A 19229-nucleotide genomic window follows, 5' to 3' on the forward strand; every position below is an offset into this window, starting at 1 on the left:
TAGTCTGTTCAGGCTGCTTTAACAACATACCACAGACTGGGTGGCTTATTTCCTTCTCAGAGTTCCAGAGGCTGGAAGTCTGAGATCAGGCTGCTGGCATGATTAGGTTCTGGTGAGAGCCCTCTTTCTGGTTTGCAGACAGCTGCCTTCTTGCTGTGTCCTCATGTGGCAGAGAAGACATGCTCACCAGCGAGAGAAAGGGAGGGAGGGAGAGAAATCTCTGGTGTCTCTTCTTACAAGGGCACTTATCCCATCAGGAGAGCTCCACCCTTATGACTTTAACCCTAATTACCTCCCAAAGTCCCCACCTCCAAATACCATCACACTGGTGGGGGGTGGGGGGGGGCAGAACTTCAACATATGCATTTAGGGGACACACAAACATTCAGTTCATCACACACTCTTACTCCTCCCTTTGCTTAGTCACCTTCTATCCTGCCTTGAGATTTCCCTTTGGATATTACTTCTTCTAGAAAGCTTTCCCTGATTCCCCTACCACATACCCACAAGACTAGGCAAGGTGGAGCCCTGGCTGCTTCTAAAGCATCATGCTGACCCTTCCTCTCTCTAGAAGGGAGTTTGTGTTTCCTCTGCAGGCGGCCTGCTCCAGAAAGCCACCTTCTAACCTGGGTGCTGTTTATAATCCTTTCAGGACCACCTGGCCCCAAAGGTGATCAGGGTGACGAAGGGAAGGAAGGCGAGCCTGGAATCCCTGGATTGCCTGGACTTCGAGGTAATGGGGAGAGTCCTGGGAGGGACCTGGGCCCACCAAGAAGGGGAGGGGCTCCCCATCCATCCCCGACCCTCTGCTTTCTCATTGGTATCAGAGGTGGGGTTCCCTGGAAGAATACCCAGTCATAGCAGCCTCAAATGCGCTGTTCTGTTCAGAGACTGATAGGTTGTTGGTGTAACAATAGGGTGGAGCAAATGCTTTTCCATAGAAAGTACTAGGATTTGAAGGAAAGGGGTGTGTGAGAGGCTCACTGCTCCCTTAAGCCACTTTCCACCCCAGGAGTCAGGGTCCATGTGACCAGGGCCTTCAGAAGGAATTGAGGGTGTCCTGCCATCTGGACCAACCCTCCAATTAGGCTGTGCACCCCCATCCCTTAGTGTTTCCTGAATCACCAGGCACTTGATGCCCCCACCTCCTGTTGCACCCGCACAGGTCAATACACACCTTCCCCTCTCCTAACTTCCCCATCCTGCTACACGCGCTAGTGACAGCCCTGAAGATCCAGTGGCTGGTGGGAGGGTACTTTTTGGGCTTCTGGAAAGAGCCCTCACTTAATGTCGTCAATAGGTTCTGTGACTTTAAGCAAAACAATGTAAAACAAAAACCAATTGGATCATAGGCTAATTGATACAAACAAGCATTAAGCTCCCATGGTATCTCAATGTTATAATGAAACGGCGCTGAATGAAACATTATTCTAGGAACTGCTGTATATTCTTCCACTCATTGCCTGGGGAAATTCCTGTTCCGTTACTTTATCACACTTTGCATCCCAGTCTGTCCGTTCCTGAGCCTCTACTGTGAACAACATTTTTCTAAGCGAGTACAGAGTCTTCTGATTAATGTAAGAAAAAGAGAAGTTTATCAGGGAAAAGCTGTCTACTTACTTATATTAGGAATCATACCTCCAAATCATCTCCTTCCTAAATCTCTGAGGAGGTTGCGAACAGGACAGGAAGCGGAGGCTGGCAGAGGGAGAGCCCGCAGCCTAGCCTCCACTCCTTGCTTCCCCCTCTCAGGGGAGCTCCCTAAATTCAAAATTGAGGATGCCCAAGGGTTCTCAGTGCCGTGAAACCCCTTTTTGTGCCTTAGTAAATTATAGGATGTGCCCTGGGCACTTCCTACACTAGATCCATAGTTCTGCAGCAAAAGGGCTCTTGGACTCTGCAAACATTGTGTTAGGGAGGGGAAAAAAAATTAAGCTCTTCTCTGAGGTCCTGCCACCCTCTTGGGGCTACCCATCCTCTCGAAGACTAACTAGTGAGAGACAGTTTTTCCATGTCCCAGAAAAAGCCCAAAGAAAACCAAATAACAGTCAAAGCAGGAAAGAACAATCAGTTAATTAAGGCTGCTCTGTTCTGCAGAGATAACTGTGGGCTTAGGTCAGGCCCCTGGGGGCCCAGGCCCGGGTGAAAGCATTTGTTGATTCTGGCTCTCCCTGGTGATATAGCCATGGCTGTGGGGTCTCATTTTCAGGAGCCCTGGTAGTCGGCCATCCATCCCATTTACTGACTTCCTCTCTCCTCCTCAGCCTATGATCCCCATTTCTAGACTTTCCTGTGTTTACCACAAGGAAGGGACCTTTTTTGTTTTTGTTTTTTTCCTTAAATAGGATGGGGAGCTAGTTCATCTTCCTCCCACCCTAAGTTCCAGTAAGCCCTTTCCATCAGCGTGAGATGAAGCTGACTGACCATGGTCTTAGTTCAGAAAGACCAGGGCTCAGATCCTGCCTCCAACACCCTCTGCTGTGTGACAGGTTACTTAATCTTTGGGCCTCAGTTTTCTCATTTGTAACACAGGTGAAATAATACCTCAGTTTAGTGTGAAAATTAAATTAGATACTTTTAGATAAAGCATCCAGAACAGTGCCTGACACATAGAAAATGCTCCCCCAAAATGTTTGCCAAATCTAAATCTCCAGTACAGCTAGAGGTAAAGGGACATCTCCCAAATGGGGTTGACACCACCACCATCACTCACAATACAATTGGATCTTTGGTGGGGAGGGACCCAGCCTAACTAGATAAAAGGTGCTGATGGGAAAGGTTTGTGCTGACTTTTGGGACACTTAAAGATGCTTTTGCAGCATCTTTAAATTACCTGAGAAGAATCAGGAAACGAAGGTAATGGGAGGATGTACAGTTGAGGTCGACTGCTGAGCCAGACAATGACCGCTAAGGGCCCTTCCAGTTCTGTGTCTCAGGCTCCCCAATTTGTCTCTTGTCTCCCCAGGTCTGCCAGGAGAGAGAGGAACCCCAGGACTGCCCGGCCCCAAGGGTGATGATGGGAAGCCAGGAGCCATAGGAGCCATGGGCATGCGTGGGTTCAAAGGTAATACTAAATCTCAGGGCGCCCTGGCTCCCTGCCAGCCCCTGGGCACCAGCACGGGCATTGGAGTCAGTGGACTGGCTTCAAATTCTGGCTATGCCACTGACTGGCTGAGTGACCTTGAGCAAGTGGCTGAATGACCTTGAGCAAGCCACTTCATCTCATCGTTCACCATCGGTGTCTTTATCCCAAAACTAGCAATCCCCATGATACCATATTTCACAGGGCTGTCGGGAGGATTAAACGGGATGTACAGGTGTGAAAACACTTTCTAAACTCTAAAGTGCTGCAGAAGCTCAAGGAGGAATCAGTGTTCCCACTGGGTGCAGCTCAGAGGAAGCCAAGCCAGGAGAGTGGGCCTGCGGGAGAAATACAGAGGCTGCAGACCCAGGAGAGCCACCGCCTCCCAGGACGGCCAGAGCCTCACAGTGCCTCATATTCTTTTAATTCCCCAAATAGTTCAAACTTTAATCAGTTCTCAGCTTTACATTGCCAAGAGTGTTTCTTCTGATTTGTTTTTCTTTCCTATTGATAGTCCCCTTGTTTTTTAAGGGAGCCCATTTTATAGTCAGTCCCCATCTTTCCGCGTGCATTTCAAGGGCAGCTCAACCTCCTCTCATCATTGCAGAAGAAGCTGAGGAAATCCGACGCTCTTTCTCCAGGCATGGCCTTCACACTTGTTAAAATCAAATCTAAGAAAAACCTATTATTAATCCTTCTTACCTCATGTCCAGGATGGTCTCTTAACCTTGCATCCCTGGGAATTTTATTCTACTTTCTGGTTGGTGATGAAACAAGCTGAAGTTTTTCTTCCTTTGATGAGCCACATGTTTAAAAACTGATTTTAAAACAGATGACAAACGCAGCACATGCTTGTTGAAAAACTTTAACAACATAGGAGTGTAGAAAATGTAAAGCAAAAAGTGAGCCCTCTCCTCTTCTGTCCCTTAAGCTCTTACTCTTTAGAAGAATTACTGTAAACAGTTTGGAGCATATCCTGCCAGATCTTTTTCTCAGCACACTCATATTTACAGGTAGTATGGTTGCCTTTGTTTTTTCCGAAACTTGGATCGCGCTTGGCGTCCTCCCCTGGAACTTGCTGGCTTGCTTTTTTTCACCAGACAATATGCCATGGGCTTTTCATTTGCAGATATCTTCCTGGAGGTACTTGGAATAGAATTCCCTAGTCATCTGAATGCCTACTTTAGTGGTGTCAGGACCTACTACTTCCTTGTAGAGTGAGATGCTAACTGGGAAAAGAGTTCTTTTAACCACATCCTTCAAAGGAAATTCCACAATTCCCTGGGAACTCTCCCTTATGTTTTATAGCCTCCGCCGCTGGTAAATCTGCCTGACATATAACCTGCGTCTCTCCCTATGTAACTGAAGACCCTGACTCCTTTTCTATCCGTGTGCTTATTAGAGCAAACGTGAATGTGAACTTCTAAAACCTTGACTATTTAATAGGAATACCTTTGCTTTGTCTCCTTCCTGCTGAATACCATGTAGTCCTTTAGTCTGTGCAGGTCTGCTGTCTAGGCATTAATGAGGAGGGGAGGGGAAGAAACCTCTCAGCGGGGCCCATCCTCCTTCCCGGGGTGACCAGAACAGGCAGCATAACTGCTCAAGCTCTTCTCTTTCCTGCTGTGCCCTCCACTGCTGCAAGTTCCTGCTTGAGGTTCTCTCTGGTCTTGGGTTAATAAGTCTCCTGCAGATAAAACTTTGTTGAGCATTAGAATTTATTTCCATTTCTAATGCCAGTTTTTCTCCTCTGTTTCAGGTGACCGAGGCCCGAAAGGAGAGAAAGGAGAGAAAGGAGACAGAGCAGGAGATGCCAGTAAGAAACTTCTGTTGGGGGTCACTGGATTCTGTGGGAGACTGAGCTGTGTCAGCATAGGTGTAGCTCTGTTGCCCAAGTAGCCTCACAGGTGTGGGGGTCCAGAAGCTGGATCCGTGGGCCAAGGCTTTAGTGTCAAAGGAGCCTCTTACCTGCTTCAGGGCTCTGCTGGTCCAACAAGAGATGTAGTCTTACTCCAGGGGCACAGACTACATTTCCAGACATGGTCTCAGCCCAGGGGGTTGTGTAGAAGGATCTGAAGGCAAACTGCCTGTGCTCCCTTCCAGCTGCCTCACAAAGCTAGCTGTAGCATCTCTGTGCCTCAGTTTTCTCATCTATAGAATGGGGATAAGAAGGATCATTGTGAGCATTAAATGAGTTAATACACATAAAGTGCTTATTACAGTTGCCTGGACTGTGGTTAGGACTCCGTAAGTGTTCGTTGTTATTATTCTATGTAATACATCAATTCAGACCTACTTCCTAAATTCATCGGAGATGCTTGCTAAAATTCAGTTACTGACCTTCCCCGGGTACCTACATGGGGAAAGGTGTAGAGGCAAAGCAGAATGCCTTTGGTCTTCCTCCTCTGCCTCTAACTGAGCAGAGAAGGGAGAGATCACAGTATCTGGCAGACCACCAAGTCTAGGAAGGGATATCTTTCTGACAGGCATCCTTCCTAAGATGGGAAAGCCAGTGTCGTTAGTTAACACTCTTTTCTAGGGTTTCTTGTCCCCCTGCCCCAAAGGGCTACATGTAGAACCTTGGGGAAATTGCCAGAAAAGAATGAATCTCTTAGCCAGATCTAAGTGAATAGCATCTCCTAACCAAGTTGCCGAAAGTATACCAGCATCTAGTATGTGCTGGGTTCTGAAATGCTGCCACCCTGTGTGAGGCATAAACAGATTATCGTCTTCCAGGGTATCTGTGCTCTGGTCTTGGCTCTCTTACGGAGACTGGCCTGGGGAAGAGCACCTTCCTCCAGGTTCTGCTGTAGACACTCAGGGACCTGGAGCTTGGCAGATTCATACTTTGGACCCAGATCGAGGGTTTCCCTAGGGCTGATCTTCTTTGGTTTCAGTGGGTCCTTAAAATGACACTTTTATCCCAGTCATGCCGGACCTGAAGGAGACCTCACTCCTGAGTAGGGTCACTCTGGGGTCTCCTGAAACTGTAACTTGCCTTCCCTTTCCTTAGCCTTGCCCTTTCCAGGGGCAGTGATTAAAGATCAAACTGGGAGAATGTACATAAGAGCATTTTCTCACCCTAAAGTGATGGACGTACCTGAGGACAAGGTATACCTATGCTTCCTCTGGACTCCACATGCCCACCTCACCTGAGATGCTGTGATCCACAAAGCAATATGTATATGCTTTACAGTCTTTCTAGCATTCTCCAGAGTCCCTTTCAAGGGCAGCCAAAGACTAAACTAGGAGTGTCCCAGCTAGATGAGGAGATCTGTTGGACCCTGCAGGAGCCAAAAGGAAAGTTTTGATGGCAAAGAAAGGGAGTCTGGATAGGATCTAGGACATCTGTGACATATCCGAGTCACATTTATGAATTGGGCTGGGCACCATACTTTGTCTTTGGGTTGCTGCCTTCTCCTGCTCTCTTTGTTGATTGCGCTCTGATGGCATGCTGCCAAGGTAGCCGAGAAGGACTGTGGCATTTAGCTGTGTGAAGTAAACAGTTCCTGATGGGGTGGCAGGAAGGGAGGCGCTGTGGAAAGATGACCTTTAGAGGGAGATCAGAAACACCGCCCACGTACCAGAGGGGTGCTTGTCAGGAACTCTTTGGCAACTGTTCTTCAGTCAATGTGAGAGGAGAGGGGAGGTCTGTGCAAGCTGAGCCTGGGGAGAGGTGGTGGTCATCAGTCACCATTAATCCCAAGGATGCTTTCATCACTGTTTCACTTGCCTGTTTGGGCCCAGCCGGCTGGATTCTGCACTTGGATTGAGTTCTGAGGCTGGGGGCACAGTATGCAAGGTGGGAGCTAAGCCACAGTGGTGTGGAGCTCTCCCAGGCATGGGTGGGGAGCTTGGGGGAAAGGCATCTAATCCACTTGGCCCTGGAGACTATTGACGACCGGAAGAAGCTGATGTAAGCTCTGGACAGCCCTTCCTCAGGGACTGCTGGCATTTTTTCCTGCCCTGAGGAGGCTACACCCTCAGTGGAGCCCAGAGGTCAGACAACAGCCCTTGCACAAAGCTCGAAGCTTCTCCTTCCTGCCCCCTGACAAGATCCAAAGATGTCACCACTGGCGATGGACTGAAGAACTAAGGTGGCTCAGCAGAGATAGCTCCATCAAAGGGAGGTTTTCTACGCATGTGGAGAAACAGAGGAGACATGCAGGAATTGTAGAACAGCAAAACCGGAGGCCTGGCCTCCGTCTCCTGTTTTCAGAGGCCCCGAGTAGAGAGCTGACTCTCCCAAGGCAAGGGCAGAGGCAGAACCGAAGACGTAGGCCTCTGACTTCTCTGATTCTGGAATGAGAACTTCAGCCCCTGGTCTTGAAGAGTAGAGTTGGGCTCCTTAAAACCCCTAGCGATTCCATAACCTGGAGGTACGGATTTAAGCGTGTTAGGCTGAAAGGGAGAGGGAGGCTGGGCATTGCAGCAATGCAGGGCTGAGAGCTGTGCCTTCTCACGGCCTCCACTCCCTGGCTTGCCTCTGACCACGTCACACCCACGCTGTGTTCAGACGCCTGGTTAAGTTTCCAAGGAACTCCAGTCCCAGAGGCATTAACTGGATCCCTGGGACTGAGGCTCTGAGGAGGAAGCCGAGGATCGTCTTTCAGAAAAGTGCAGAAATTGGGACCCATGCTGAGTGCCCGCTTCCGTGGGCAAGGGGTGGGGCGGTGTTCTTAGTCATTCCCTGGGCCCAGGACAACCCCACTGTGAGAGCTAATGCACAGGAAGAAGGAGGTCTCCGCACCAGAATGCTACCTTCCTTCGAAAAGGAATACATTGGAGGAGGGACCCTCTGGTAACGCAGCTGGTGCTCCGTCCATGGAATCCCTACCAAACACCTCCCACCTTTAGCGGCACAAACCTCAAGTTCCAGCAGGTGGAGATGTTACTACGTGAAAGGGTAGATGAGACACGTCAGATAGATACCCCTCAGGTCAGAATGGGAGATTGGGGGCTCCTTCAAAGAAGGCATTCTATAGAGAAGACTGCACAGTACCCCAAGTTTTAAGTCAACATTATAGTACTTTTTACAAGATCTTGTAATTGTTTATCCATGTTTTGGTCTGGAGTCACAGGATTTTAAAGTTGGGTGGAGTTTCAGATCAACCCCTCTCCCACTCCCAAGCCTACCCCACCTCACCAGTTCATTCAACAGGGGCACAGAGAGCTGGAGAGACTTCCCACAGTCCCAGGGCTAGGTCATGGCCAAACTGAGTCTAGAATCCAGATCTGATTTCTGCTTGATGAGTTGATGAGAGGTAAAGGGTTTTTTTGTTGTTGTTTTGTTTTGTTTTGTTTTGTTTTGTTTTGTTTTGTTTTGTTTTGTTTTGTTTTTCAGGCAAGGGTGATATCAGTTATTTTGTTACATGTTTGGTTTTTGGGAGTTTGGCGGGGGTGGAGAAGAGGAAGTTCCATACACACATCTCAAGATAGAAAGATGTTTGTTTTACCCTCTTATATGGTCCATTTGCAAGAAAAATAAATGGTATTTTTGCAGCTAGGGGGTGGGTAAAGGATCCAGTTTTGTTTAAGCCCCACAGCATGAATTTAAAGCAGGATATAAGTTCAGATTGTTTAAAAAGTTTTCCTCAATTTGGTTTCACATGGAGAAAAATATGCAGAATACCCAGCGGTCAATTCTAAGCCAATGTGTGTTGATAGTTATCAGTGGCATCTCAGAATACTTGAAAAACGTTCAACATCTTGTGCATGTTTTTAGTATTTAGGGAAGTAAATTGGGGAGGGGGCAGTGGGCTCCCCAATGTGCAGTATAAGCTCAAAATAAATTATCAGGATGGTGACTTCTAGACAGTTGTTTTTGTTTTTTCTTCCCCCTAGCTGCTGAGATATTTCTGTTTCAGAATAAGGGTGCAAAGAGAATCCTTTGGAGTCCATGAATTCCCTTCGTCTGCTCCTTGCACCTACAGTTGGCTGCAAGCAGTGGCCCCAGGAATCTGTTCAGGATGACGTAACACCGGAAGTTAGCATTCTTTCAGGCAGGGAGAGCGACAGACAGTCCCTGGACCTTTTATTTCCAATTATATTTCTTTACTCACTTCACCGCACATACAAAAGTTCAGACCATTAAGTTTGCAAACTTAATTGTCCTCCATTCGTACATCCTTAATTCCTCATACAACTTTAATACCCCAGCAACAACATGATTTCAAAGTAAACCACACCTCTAAGAAAAATTAACCACTCACATAATACTGTCAACAAACTTGTACCTGGCACTACAGGGGGAAGTTTCTGTGTACATTATTTCACTTACTTCTCACAGTAATATTCAGGAGGCATGCTTGTGTGCATGGGAGAGAGAGGAGGAAAGCTGGAGGAAGAGGATAAGGAAATCTGCCATAAGTCACCAGAGTTCCTAAGGGACAGAACCAGGACACAGATCCGGTCTGTCTGGCCTGGATTCCTTTCGCTACCATCTCAGATCGTCTTTTATTCTTCTGACCTTTGACAGCCTGGGATCCTCCTGGACCACTCTGTCTGTTCTTAGTGTTCTTAGTGGTTTAGTGTGAAGGTGCTAATTCCCTCCTCAGCAATTCTCATTTTCTTTTAAGGTACTCTTCCCTGTCTCAGAGTTTGCTCCGCATTTCACCAAGCCTTGGCTGCCTTACCGGCTGCTTCTGTGGCTCTGAGACAGGCCAGAGCAAAAATCTGGCAGCAAAGCCCTTCCCATCTTGCTGGTTTTCCCACTCTTTGGGATTGTTTGAACTGAGTACAGCAGCCTCACTGAGATAACCTGAGCAGAAGCTCCCCGGTACCTATCTGACATTGTTGAGTCACTCACACATTTGTTTAGTTTGTGCAGCCATTCATGCCTTCTCTCTAGCCTTATACAGTGAGCGCTCAGCAGATGCAAACTCCAAAGGATGTGTGTGTGCAGCTAGAAAAGTGTTTTTCTCCCTTAAGTTTACATCTAGTCACACTGAAAATACACAAGGACACAAAATTCACCCAGAAAAATTGTCCTGCGGCAAACACTCCTTCTAATCCTGGCTGAAGCAAAGTTGGAGACACCAGAGAGGGGGAAAAAAAACAAAAAACAAAAAAACAAAAATGAGAGCTAGGACGTGATAAATGAAGGGATGGTAGGAATCCGATGAAACCTGGGCAGGGACAGCCAAGCCATGAAGACCATGGGTCAGAAAGCAGGCTGGCATGGAGCTGACTTTGAAAGGAGCAAGACGAGAGAGAGGGAGGCAGGATTCTAGGGAAGCGGGAAACTGGCGTCCCTCACTTTCGTCATAAAGGAAAGATAGATGTGTGGAAGGAAGAAAAACATTTTAGGAAACAGAATATTGGCTTATTCACATACTTGGCAAACATTTAGTGAGCATTTGTTGTGTACCAGGCACTGGTTGAGGACTGGAGAACCAAAAATGGGTCAGGCCCGGCCTCACCTGTGAGGAGCTCACAGTTTAGCGGTTGAGAAAGACACACGATCACCGTAGAGTGTGGTGAGGGCCACGGTAGATGTATGCGCAGAGGCTAACTTGCCTCCTGTTATGGAGGGCAGTTGGTAATGTGTCTTTGACTAAAACGCAAAGGTGGTCTCCACCAGGTGGATGTGGAACGTGAAGTGTTCCCTGTAAAGAGAACCATGCACGAAACAGCAGCACATTGTTTGATACACATAAATAGTTTGACGTGGCAAAGGTTTGGGATGTAAGAAACAAAAAATAAGGCCAGAGAGCGGATCAGTGGTCAAAAGTTCAGGCTCGACATCTGGGCACTGGGAAGTCAGGATGGACTGGACGCAGGACGTGACATGACAGCAGTGGGAGGTGACTGACTATAGGGAGACTGGGGCCAGAAACAAGGGGTAACGAAGCCTCGGCTCTTGTTGACAGCCCCCAATACCACAACCAGTGCTGGGCACAGGGTGGGCAGACCCTTCCTCCCCATGGAGAGGTCCATAGCCCAAGTTCCTGTTTCTCAGTTGCTCCCACTCCTTTTCTTGTCTGAGCTGCTCCCCATTTAAAAAGTCCTGTTTTTCAGAAACACAGTTCCGAGAAGAAGATGAGACGTGAGCTCTGGGGAACAGCACAGGGTGGAGTAGCAATCCAGAGATCCGAGGCCCCTCTGACCCAACCTGGAGGCCAGTCCCTCAACCTCCCCCAGGCCGCAATCTCCTCTTCCCTGGTTCTTTGCAGAGAATGGGATCTGGCCTTCCAGACTTTCCGGTTCGCCAAGAGCCTATCTTAAGCCTCCCAAAACCAAATCCAGTAACTCTTCCTGGAAGCTTCCTGGTGACCCCTTTCCAGAGAACTTTTACATTGCTATGTGCAGAAAATGGTTCTGTTCTGATTAATCCCTGTTGCCCTTGGTGTGATGGCTTCACATAGACTCGAGAGGGGATGGAGAAACCAAAGGCCTGGCTCCTGTCAGAAGCCAGATGGTAAAATACACGTGTGTGGCAGAGGTGTCTGAGAGTTAGCAACAGCTGAGCTAGAGAGCCATGTTACATTCATGTCTTATAAACGGGAAAAGAGGAGAGCTGCAGCATGGGCCCTGGGGAGGAAAAACTGCTTAGGCAGGAGAAAGGAAGCCCCCTTAGGGACTCGGGGACTCGGTGCTCTAGCAGTGCTAAGAGGTCATTAACAGGACCGCTAATGCTTGTATTCTAAATACATGCTAAGTGAAAGCAGGAACCAACTGAAAGACAAAACTGAAGGGTAACTAGAAGAAAATAAACATGCCAGTGTTTGGAGTTTATGTTAAGAATTAGCAGCCAAGTGTGTAAGTGGAACTTGAGAAGATTTGCTTTTTTAACTGGTAGTCTCGCAGGGCATTTCCCACTTGTGAGTGGAGGTAACCAGTTTGACTGTTCCCTAAGCACCTATTTTTTTCATGGTGAGGGAGCGAGGGAGCCTGTCCATGCTATGTCTCCGTGTCCTTCATTGCCCATGTTTAATGGATGCTGCGGTGCCCATCCTTCCAAGAGGGGCCTGTAGGCAACTCCCACGAGGACTGGCATTCCCAATTTCCTGGCAAACATGCCATCATCTCTGGGATTTGCCCTGCAAGACGACTCCTTTAGTAACAAACCTCAGACCGAAGGTGAGTAAGGAATTCTCTGCAAAAACAACGCCTTGGCACCACTGAAGAATCGAAATGTTTTAGTCTTTGATGTGGGTTTTGGACAAAGAAAGTCTTAAGTTGAGACATACTTTAAAAGCAGGAATGGTTACACGGTTTATGTAGAATGCAATGCAAACAAACTCAGGGATTGCTCTTAATCCCCGTGAGCCTGCACTCTCTCCTCTTAGGAGGGGAGGTAAAGCATGCTGAAGGCCCTGCAGATTAAAACTGGGAGGTCCCCAGGGTGTCTCTGATGTGACTGGATCAGCTTTAGCTGCCACTGCATTAACTTCACAGCTTCATTTGATAATGGAAAACACCCTCAGGGTGTAGTTGGAACCAGTTATCTACAAGGACTTACTTCCCCTGGCATAGATTTCAGCCTCTCTTCTAAAGAACACTGTTGTAGAATTCTGATGGAAGAAAGAGAAGATGAGAGAGGGAGGCAAAGCCTGGGGACATCCGGAGGGCTTGTAGATGCTGTGGTAGGAGAGGGTCATGGTTAGTGTCCTCACTGACTCAGAGGTTGGAAAAGCCCCTCGCTGCAGTGCCTCAGTCTCCCACCACAATCCTTGGGGCTTATATTGAGTTCAACACTGTTTCTTGAGAACCGACCACCCAGTCATTGAGCTCATGTATATTTCAGAGTAACTCTCTAAGGTATGTGTGGTTATCCCAGACGAGAAGAAAACTATTCTGACAGATGAAATTACTTGCCCAAGGTCATGGAGCTAGAAAGTGGTCAACATGGTGCTAGAAGCAGGTCAGGTCCTGTGTTCAAGGATTTAAAATACAGGGATGGCGAAGCATTCCAGACAGGGGTCTCAGACCTCGACCTGGAAGGAGAGCAGAACTGAGGCAATAGGACAGGGCAGGGAAAGCGTGAGTTCAGGCAGAGGGTGTGAAAGAGCCTTCTTAGGAAAGGCCACTGGTCCTAGTCATGGGACTTGGAGGGAAAGGCAGCGGGTCCATGAAGCCTTTAGAGGGCTGCCATACGAACATCACACCTCTGCATAGCTATAGGCCTGATAAGATGAGAGCTTAGCATCATTGACTTTCTGCTGGTTCTATAGCACTTCTTACTAGTCCCAAGAGCCTGTTGACCCTCACTGACCACTCACTGCCCTTTGAGAGGCCCAGAGCAAAAGCAAGGCAAAGGACTCACCTCTATCCTGGGCTGCCCAGTGACTCCAGCTCTGAGCAGAACTTCGGGGCATTAGTGACATCCTGCCACTGCAATGTGGAGAGCTTTTGGTTCAGGGCTGGGCAGGAAAAGTGCTTCATTTATTATTTGATCAGACACATTTTCCTTGAACACCTACTAAGAGCCAGGCAGCCATGAGCAGGGCATTGGAGAAACAAAATCAGCCAAGACAAAATCCCAACAAACAAACACGCAGTAGAGTTGAGAAGACCAATGGGTGAGTCAACAGTTAAAACCAATCCAGCATGATGAGTGCAGTGATAATTTGGGGGATATTTCTGCTACTCAGCAACATCCCGAGCACTCCGTGTGACCCCTCCCCCCTCCAATCAAAGGCATAGTGCAGTAGCCCCGCTGGGTTGTGGGTCTGGAGACCCAGATGTAGCCATTTTATCATGTGACCTTGAGAAAGTCACTTTCCTTCTCTGAGTCTCAGTTTCCTCACCTATTAAATGGGTATGATACTACCCACCTTAGAGGAGGACTGCAAAGAATTAAATGAGACCATCTAACAAAAGTGCTTTGAAGAGGCATAAATACCATATTAAGTTAAGAACATATTAAGTTTCCTAATTACCATTAGGAAATAGCATTTTATAAAGCACACCCACAGGCCAGACCACATTTTAAAAACGATGCCCTCCAGCAGACCCTGGCCAGAAACTCCTTAGTTTGCTTGTGGGATGGCTCCTGTCCTTCCCAATACAAACCACATTTCCGTGGATGTCAGGGACAAGAGAAGTGTCACAGCTAGAGAAGGATGCAGTCCAGCCTCCACCACAGGGAGGTGGGGCGCAGAGCCCCTGGGCTGCAGGCCGGCTGGGGGCATGGCGAGTTCTTTCTTCACAAGAGAATAAAAGTTCAACTTCCTTAATGGGCAGCTGGTCCAGATTATCCCCCAGGCTCTCCTCTGCAGCTGCAGAAAATCAGAGCCTATTTTCCCAGCCCCATGTGTTTATTTCTATTCTCCGTAACCTCCTTTCTTTCGACTTGTTTTGCTTTGGCAGGGCCCTGGAAGTCAGGATAAACAAACCTAAAGGAGCTGTGATGTTTCAGGCTCAGGCTGGGTTTCCCGCCTCTCCTTTTCTTTAGAAGCAAAGTTCCCTGGGCTTTGGTGCCCTTCTGATGCACCGCCAAGCAGTGTCTGGGGAATTTAGGGATCAGTTCTGTCTCTAGAGACTCCCAAAGGTCTGTGAGTCTCACTCACTCACTCACTCACTCACTCACTCACTCACTCACTCACTCACTCGCTACAGTTTGTTGAGCACTGTGACGTCCCAGGCTCTTTGCCTGCAAGTGAGGCTGCAAGTGGGGACCACTGGGTACTACGGCGGTCACTCACAGAGCTTACACTGCTGAGTACAGAGAGACCTAGGAGAGGGAATAGCAGTTTAACATTTCTCATATGTGGGGAGCGCATATGAGGGCCGCAGGTCAGGGAAACCCTCCCAGAGGAGGTGACCTCTACATGCCTTGCTCATAAGGCCTGACAGCTGTGTAGCTGGGGCTTGATTCCGGATCCATCCCTTCGAACAATGCTTCTCAACCCTGGCAGTGGGTGCATCACACGCAAACTGTTGGAAACTGTCCCTGCACAACGGTAGGTTTTAAAGCGCCCCAGAAAATTCTTACAAGGCTGTGAACCGCTGCTGTAAGTCCAAGGCTCTTTTCCTTACTCCTAAAGACACTAATTACTGCAGACCCCGGAGGGCTATTTGGAGACAGATGAAAGGTACTTTATGTATGGAGAGGGCTGTTATTAAATATTTGTCTTAAGTATTCAGCCTGACAGTCATCTCTGTGGTTTGAAAATGAAAGGCCTTTGCTCTTTTCCCTGGCTCCACCTTGTAGCAGCTGTATGACCATGGGCAAATTACTTGACTTTTCTGGGCTCCTTTTCTCCTCTGTTAAGTGAGAGCCATAATAACTAACTCATGGAGCTACTGTGAAGAATAAATGGGGAAAATGCATGTATGAAGCACTTTGCACAGTGCCTGATATGTAGCGGGAACTGAGTACACATTAGTTACTTCCCTTCACTGTCCATCCTTGACTTGAAATCTCTCTTGGGTAGCACCCAGAACTTGGCTTTGTTGTAGTTGGGTTTGAGGATGTCTCTGAGCCAGGTGTGAACAAGCCCTGCCAGTAGCACATAGTTCTAAGGCTTGGCTCCCCCAGCCCTGGACACCAGTTCAGAGATGGTAGTCATTGGCCATTAAGTTGTCCCCCCAAGACCCACTGAAAGGCTGAGTAAGAAGCTAACCTTGGTTGTGCTCCCACCAGATGCTGGAGAAAGAGGGAGATATTATGTATCTCGCTCCCCAATTATAAGCACAAAACCCAAAGCATACAGAGTAAGACAAGGTAGCAAATCATTGGATGAAAAAAACACTGGAGCCATTTGGAGATGCCAGTGCCCTGTAAATGAAACCAGATGTTTTAAAATCCTGGAAGGGATTCCCAAGAGATACTGTCAACTTCCCTTCCATTCCCAGAGGCAGCATGAGCAGCTGTCAGGCCTGGTACAGAGTGGAGAGGATTCCTGTGTTTGAAGCAGGGGAGAGGAGCACAAGCTCCTTTCCTCTGGGGGGAGAGGAGGGCAGATAGTCAAAGCCAGGGGAGTCTCGGGTAGACCAGGCCTGCTTTGTCTGAGACCTTGTTTTTCCTACATATATATTTGCAAGGCAAAGAGAGCAAAGAAACATTCATTTGGTGACAAGAATCCCCCCATATGAGATCTGTAAGGTTTGTACTAGGAGGCCCACAGTAGCTCAGCCCTAGTGCCACATGCCAGGGCCATTCCAGAGCTGCCTCGCTTAACAAATCACATCTAGCTCACATTAGAGAGCAGAAAGTTGCTGACAGCAGGAGCTGGTCTTCTACTGACACCCTTGTCCCCCTCCTCTAAAATACTAAGGAGCCAGGAACTGTGCCCTGGGGAGAGCAGAGGACATTAGGAAGAAGATTCATTCCCCCCCCCCCGCCCCCCCCCCCACACACACAGCAGGTTTGCTTTGCAAAGAAGCTTTCAAGGATACATCCCTGCTAGGGCCAGTGTATCCAAGCCATCCTCAGCAACTCATGGAGACCCCTACAAGATGACCTACATGTTGCTGGCAAAGTGCTGACTGGCCAGGAGTGGGAGCTCACAGTGAGAGGTGCCCATGACGCACCAAGTCCTGGACATGTCCTATTGCTCCCCACCATTATAACCATTTTAAGAGGAATGTAGGCTCAACACGAAAAAAAAAAAACCCTAACAATCCAATTGAAAAATGGGCAGAGGACACGAAGAGACTTTTCTCCAAAGAGGACATACAGATGGCCAATAGACATATGAAAAAGATGCTCAATGTCACTAATCAGAGAAATGCAAATAAAAACCACCTCATGCCTGTCAGAATGGCTATCATCAATAAATCAACAAACAAGTGTGGGAGAGGATGTGGAGAAAAGGGAACCCTCGTGCACTGTTGGTGGGATTGCAAATTGGTGTAGCCACTATGGGAAACAGTATAGAGGTTCCTCAAAAAATTAAAAATAGAACTACCTGATGACCTAGCAATTCCACTTCTGTGTATTTATTCAAAGAAATCCAAAACACCAATTCAAAAAAATATATGCACCCGTGTGTTTACTGCAGCACTATTCACAATAGCCAAGATATGGAAGCAACCAAAATACCCATCAATAAACGATTGGATAAAGAAATTGTGGTACATTGATACAATGGAGTATTACTCTGCCATAAAAAAAGAAATCTTACCATTTGCAACAACATGGATGGACCTAGAGAATATTATGCTAAGTGAACTAAGTCAGAATGAGAAAGACAAACACCATATGATCTCACTTATATGTGGAATCTAAAGGACAGAATAAATGAGCAAACAAAACTGAAATAGATTCATAGACACAGAGAAAAAACTGATGGTTGCTAGAGGGGAGGTGGGTTGGGAGATGGGGAGAAGGTGAAGGCATTAGAAAGTACAAATTTGTAGCCACAAAACAGTTACAGGGATGTGAAATACAGTATGGGGAATATAGTCAATGTTGTAAAGACAGTGTAGGGTGTCAGATGGATACTGGACTTATGGGGGGATCACTTTAAAGATTACATAAATGCCTAACCACTGTGCTGTACACCTGAAACTAATATAAGATAATATTGCATGTCAAGTATAATTAAATATATATATTTAGTATTATATATGTATATGCTCGTATACTGGGGGTGCCAAAAATATATATACACATGACTTGTATTCATCTTTCGTTATTGGTATATATTGAGTATTACAATTTTAATACAGCTATTTCTTTTCGTAAAATGTGTATACATTGTTTTGGCACCCTCTGTATATAGTCATAGGATGTAAAGTGTGGCACAGGGAATATAGTCAATGGTATTGTAATAGCAACGTGTGGTATCAGAGGAGCAGTAGACCTGGGTGGGTGTTATCACTTTGTAGGGGGTGTAAATGTCTAATCATTATGTTGTTTTGTACACCTGAAACTAACTTTAAAAAAAGAAAGAAAGAAGAAGTTAGGTGTAGAGAGGTCACATCTGGCTAATGGTGGAGTCAGAATTCGAACCTTGTGCCTGAGTCCAGGTCCAGCCTCTTTCCTCTCCCCTGTGCCTCCCCACAGGGACCACCACTACCCTGTTTTCCTCCGTCCAAATTCCCAAATCCACCCAGGGACCAAGAGACAAGTAGCTAAGCAGCCCTTAGATGGGTGTGTGAGATTCACAGGTGCTCTCTTTGGGCATTTTTGCTGGCGAGGACCAGATCCTTATTGGGTCACTTCAGTGAGTGCGCTTATCGTAAGGACACCTGGGAAAACTTTAGAAGATCAGGATTCATAACACAAATGGGACTTTCAGAGCCTGGAGTGAAAGTCATTCAGATCCAAGGCAGTTCTCGGGTCACAACACTAGGGGTTCATGTCTTTCCACTCTAGTGTCTCGTCTCCAACATGGCTTATAAGTGACACTGTCCCTGCCTCTTTTTGCTTCTCCTCAGCTCTCTCCATTTCTTCAGCTCACTTTCCTAAGAGGATCGGGGTGTCCTGCTAATCATGATCATGTGATGATTAGAAAAGTCCAAAGACTGTGTGACTAGTACCTAAAAGTAGCGCCATGCACTAAGTAATGGTGACATCTGTAGCTTTGATTTGAGAGAACTCTGTCTGCTTTTCTGTATAAGAGGGGAGGATCTCTGATCCCAAATCTGGGGCAACAGGGGAAAAACACAGCAACCCAGAGGCCCTGTCCTGTAAACGTCTGGGTGCCCCTGAAATGGCCAGGGGTGGGGGGAGGTACAAGAAAAGTTCTGCCCAAGTCTCCCCATCCAAAATGGCGCCTCCCCTCACTCTTCATTTCCTTTCTGTGCCTCTCCCCCATTCGCATCTATGCACTCCTTATTACTTGGCCGTAGTTATGTTTGTATTTGTTTTCTAGTTTTATGGCCAGTCTTTCCCACTAAAGTATTTATTGTTCATGGGTGTACCCTACGAGATGGTCAGTCACTTACTTGGCTAAACAAAGATATGAACACAGTTCCGCTGGCCCGAGCAGAGAGGATAAGGGGGAACCTCTAAACGTCAATCCCACGCAGCCCACCCCCCCACTGGCTTTTTTTATTATTTTGACCCTGAACTCTGCCTGGGCTGCTTGGACCCACAGCATCCTCCTGCCACTTTCCCTCTACTTATGACCCCACACTGAGGCTTCTGTTGGAGGCCTCCCAGCCTGACATGTCCCACTGCCACTGTGACAGGGTGCTGACAGAGGCGAGGCAGGTCTGTGAGAAATCAAGGCTAATATCTTGACCTCTGCCA

General features: G+C 47.4%; 1 protein-coding gene across 2 annotated transcripts in view; it reads left to right on the top strand.

Annotated features, from left to right (window-relative positions):
* The window catches only part of SCARA5 (scavenger receptor class A member 5), a 102549-nt gene that overhangs the window by 72914 nt on the left and 10406 nt on the right, over positions 1-19229 (top strand). For both annotated transcript variants that reach the window (XM_074338363.2, XM_019733260.3), the window contains 3 exons: positions 653-733; positions 2966-3064; positions 4842-4898. In XM_074338363.2, the coding sequence (XP_074194464.1) occupies positions 653-733; positions 2966-3064; positions 4842-4898 (237 nt within the window). The remainder of the gene's footprint in view (positions 1-652; positions 734-2965; positions 3065-4841; positions 4899-19229) is intronic.

The sequence above is a fragment of the Rhinolophus sinicus genome, chromosome 15 (assembly GCF_057876585.1).
Source record: "Rhinolophus sinicus isolate RSI-liver-muscle chromosome 15, RSI-T2T, whole genome shotgun sequence".
Taxonomy (NCBI): domain Eukaryota; kingdom Metazoa; phylum Chordata; class Mammalia; order Chiroptera; family Rhinolophidae; genus Rhinolophus; species Rhinolophus sinicus.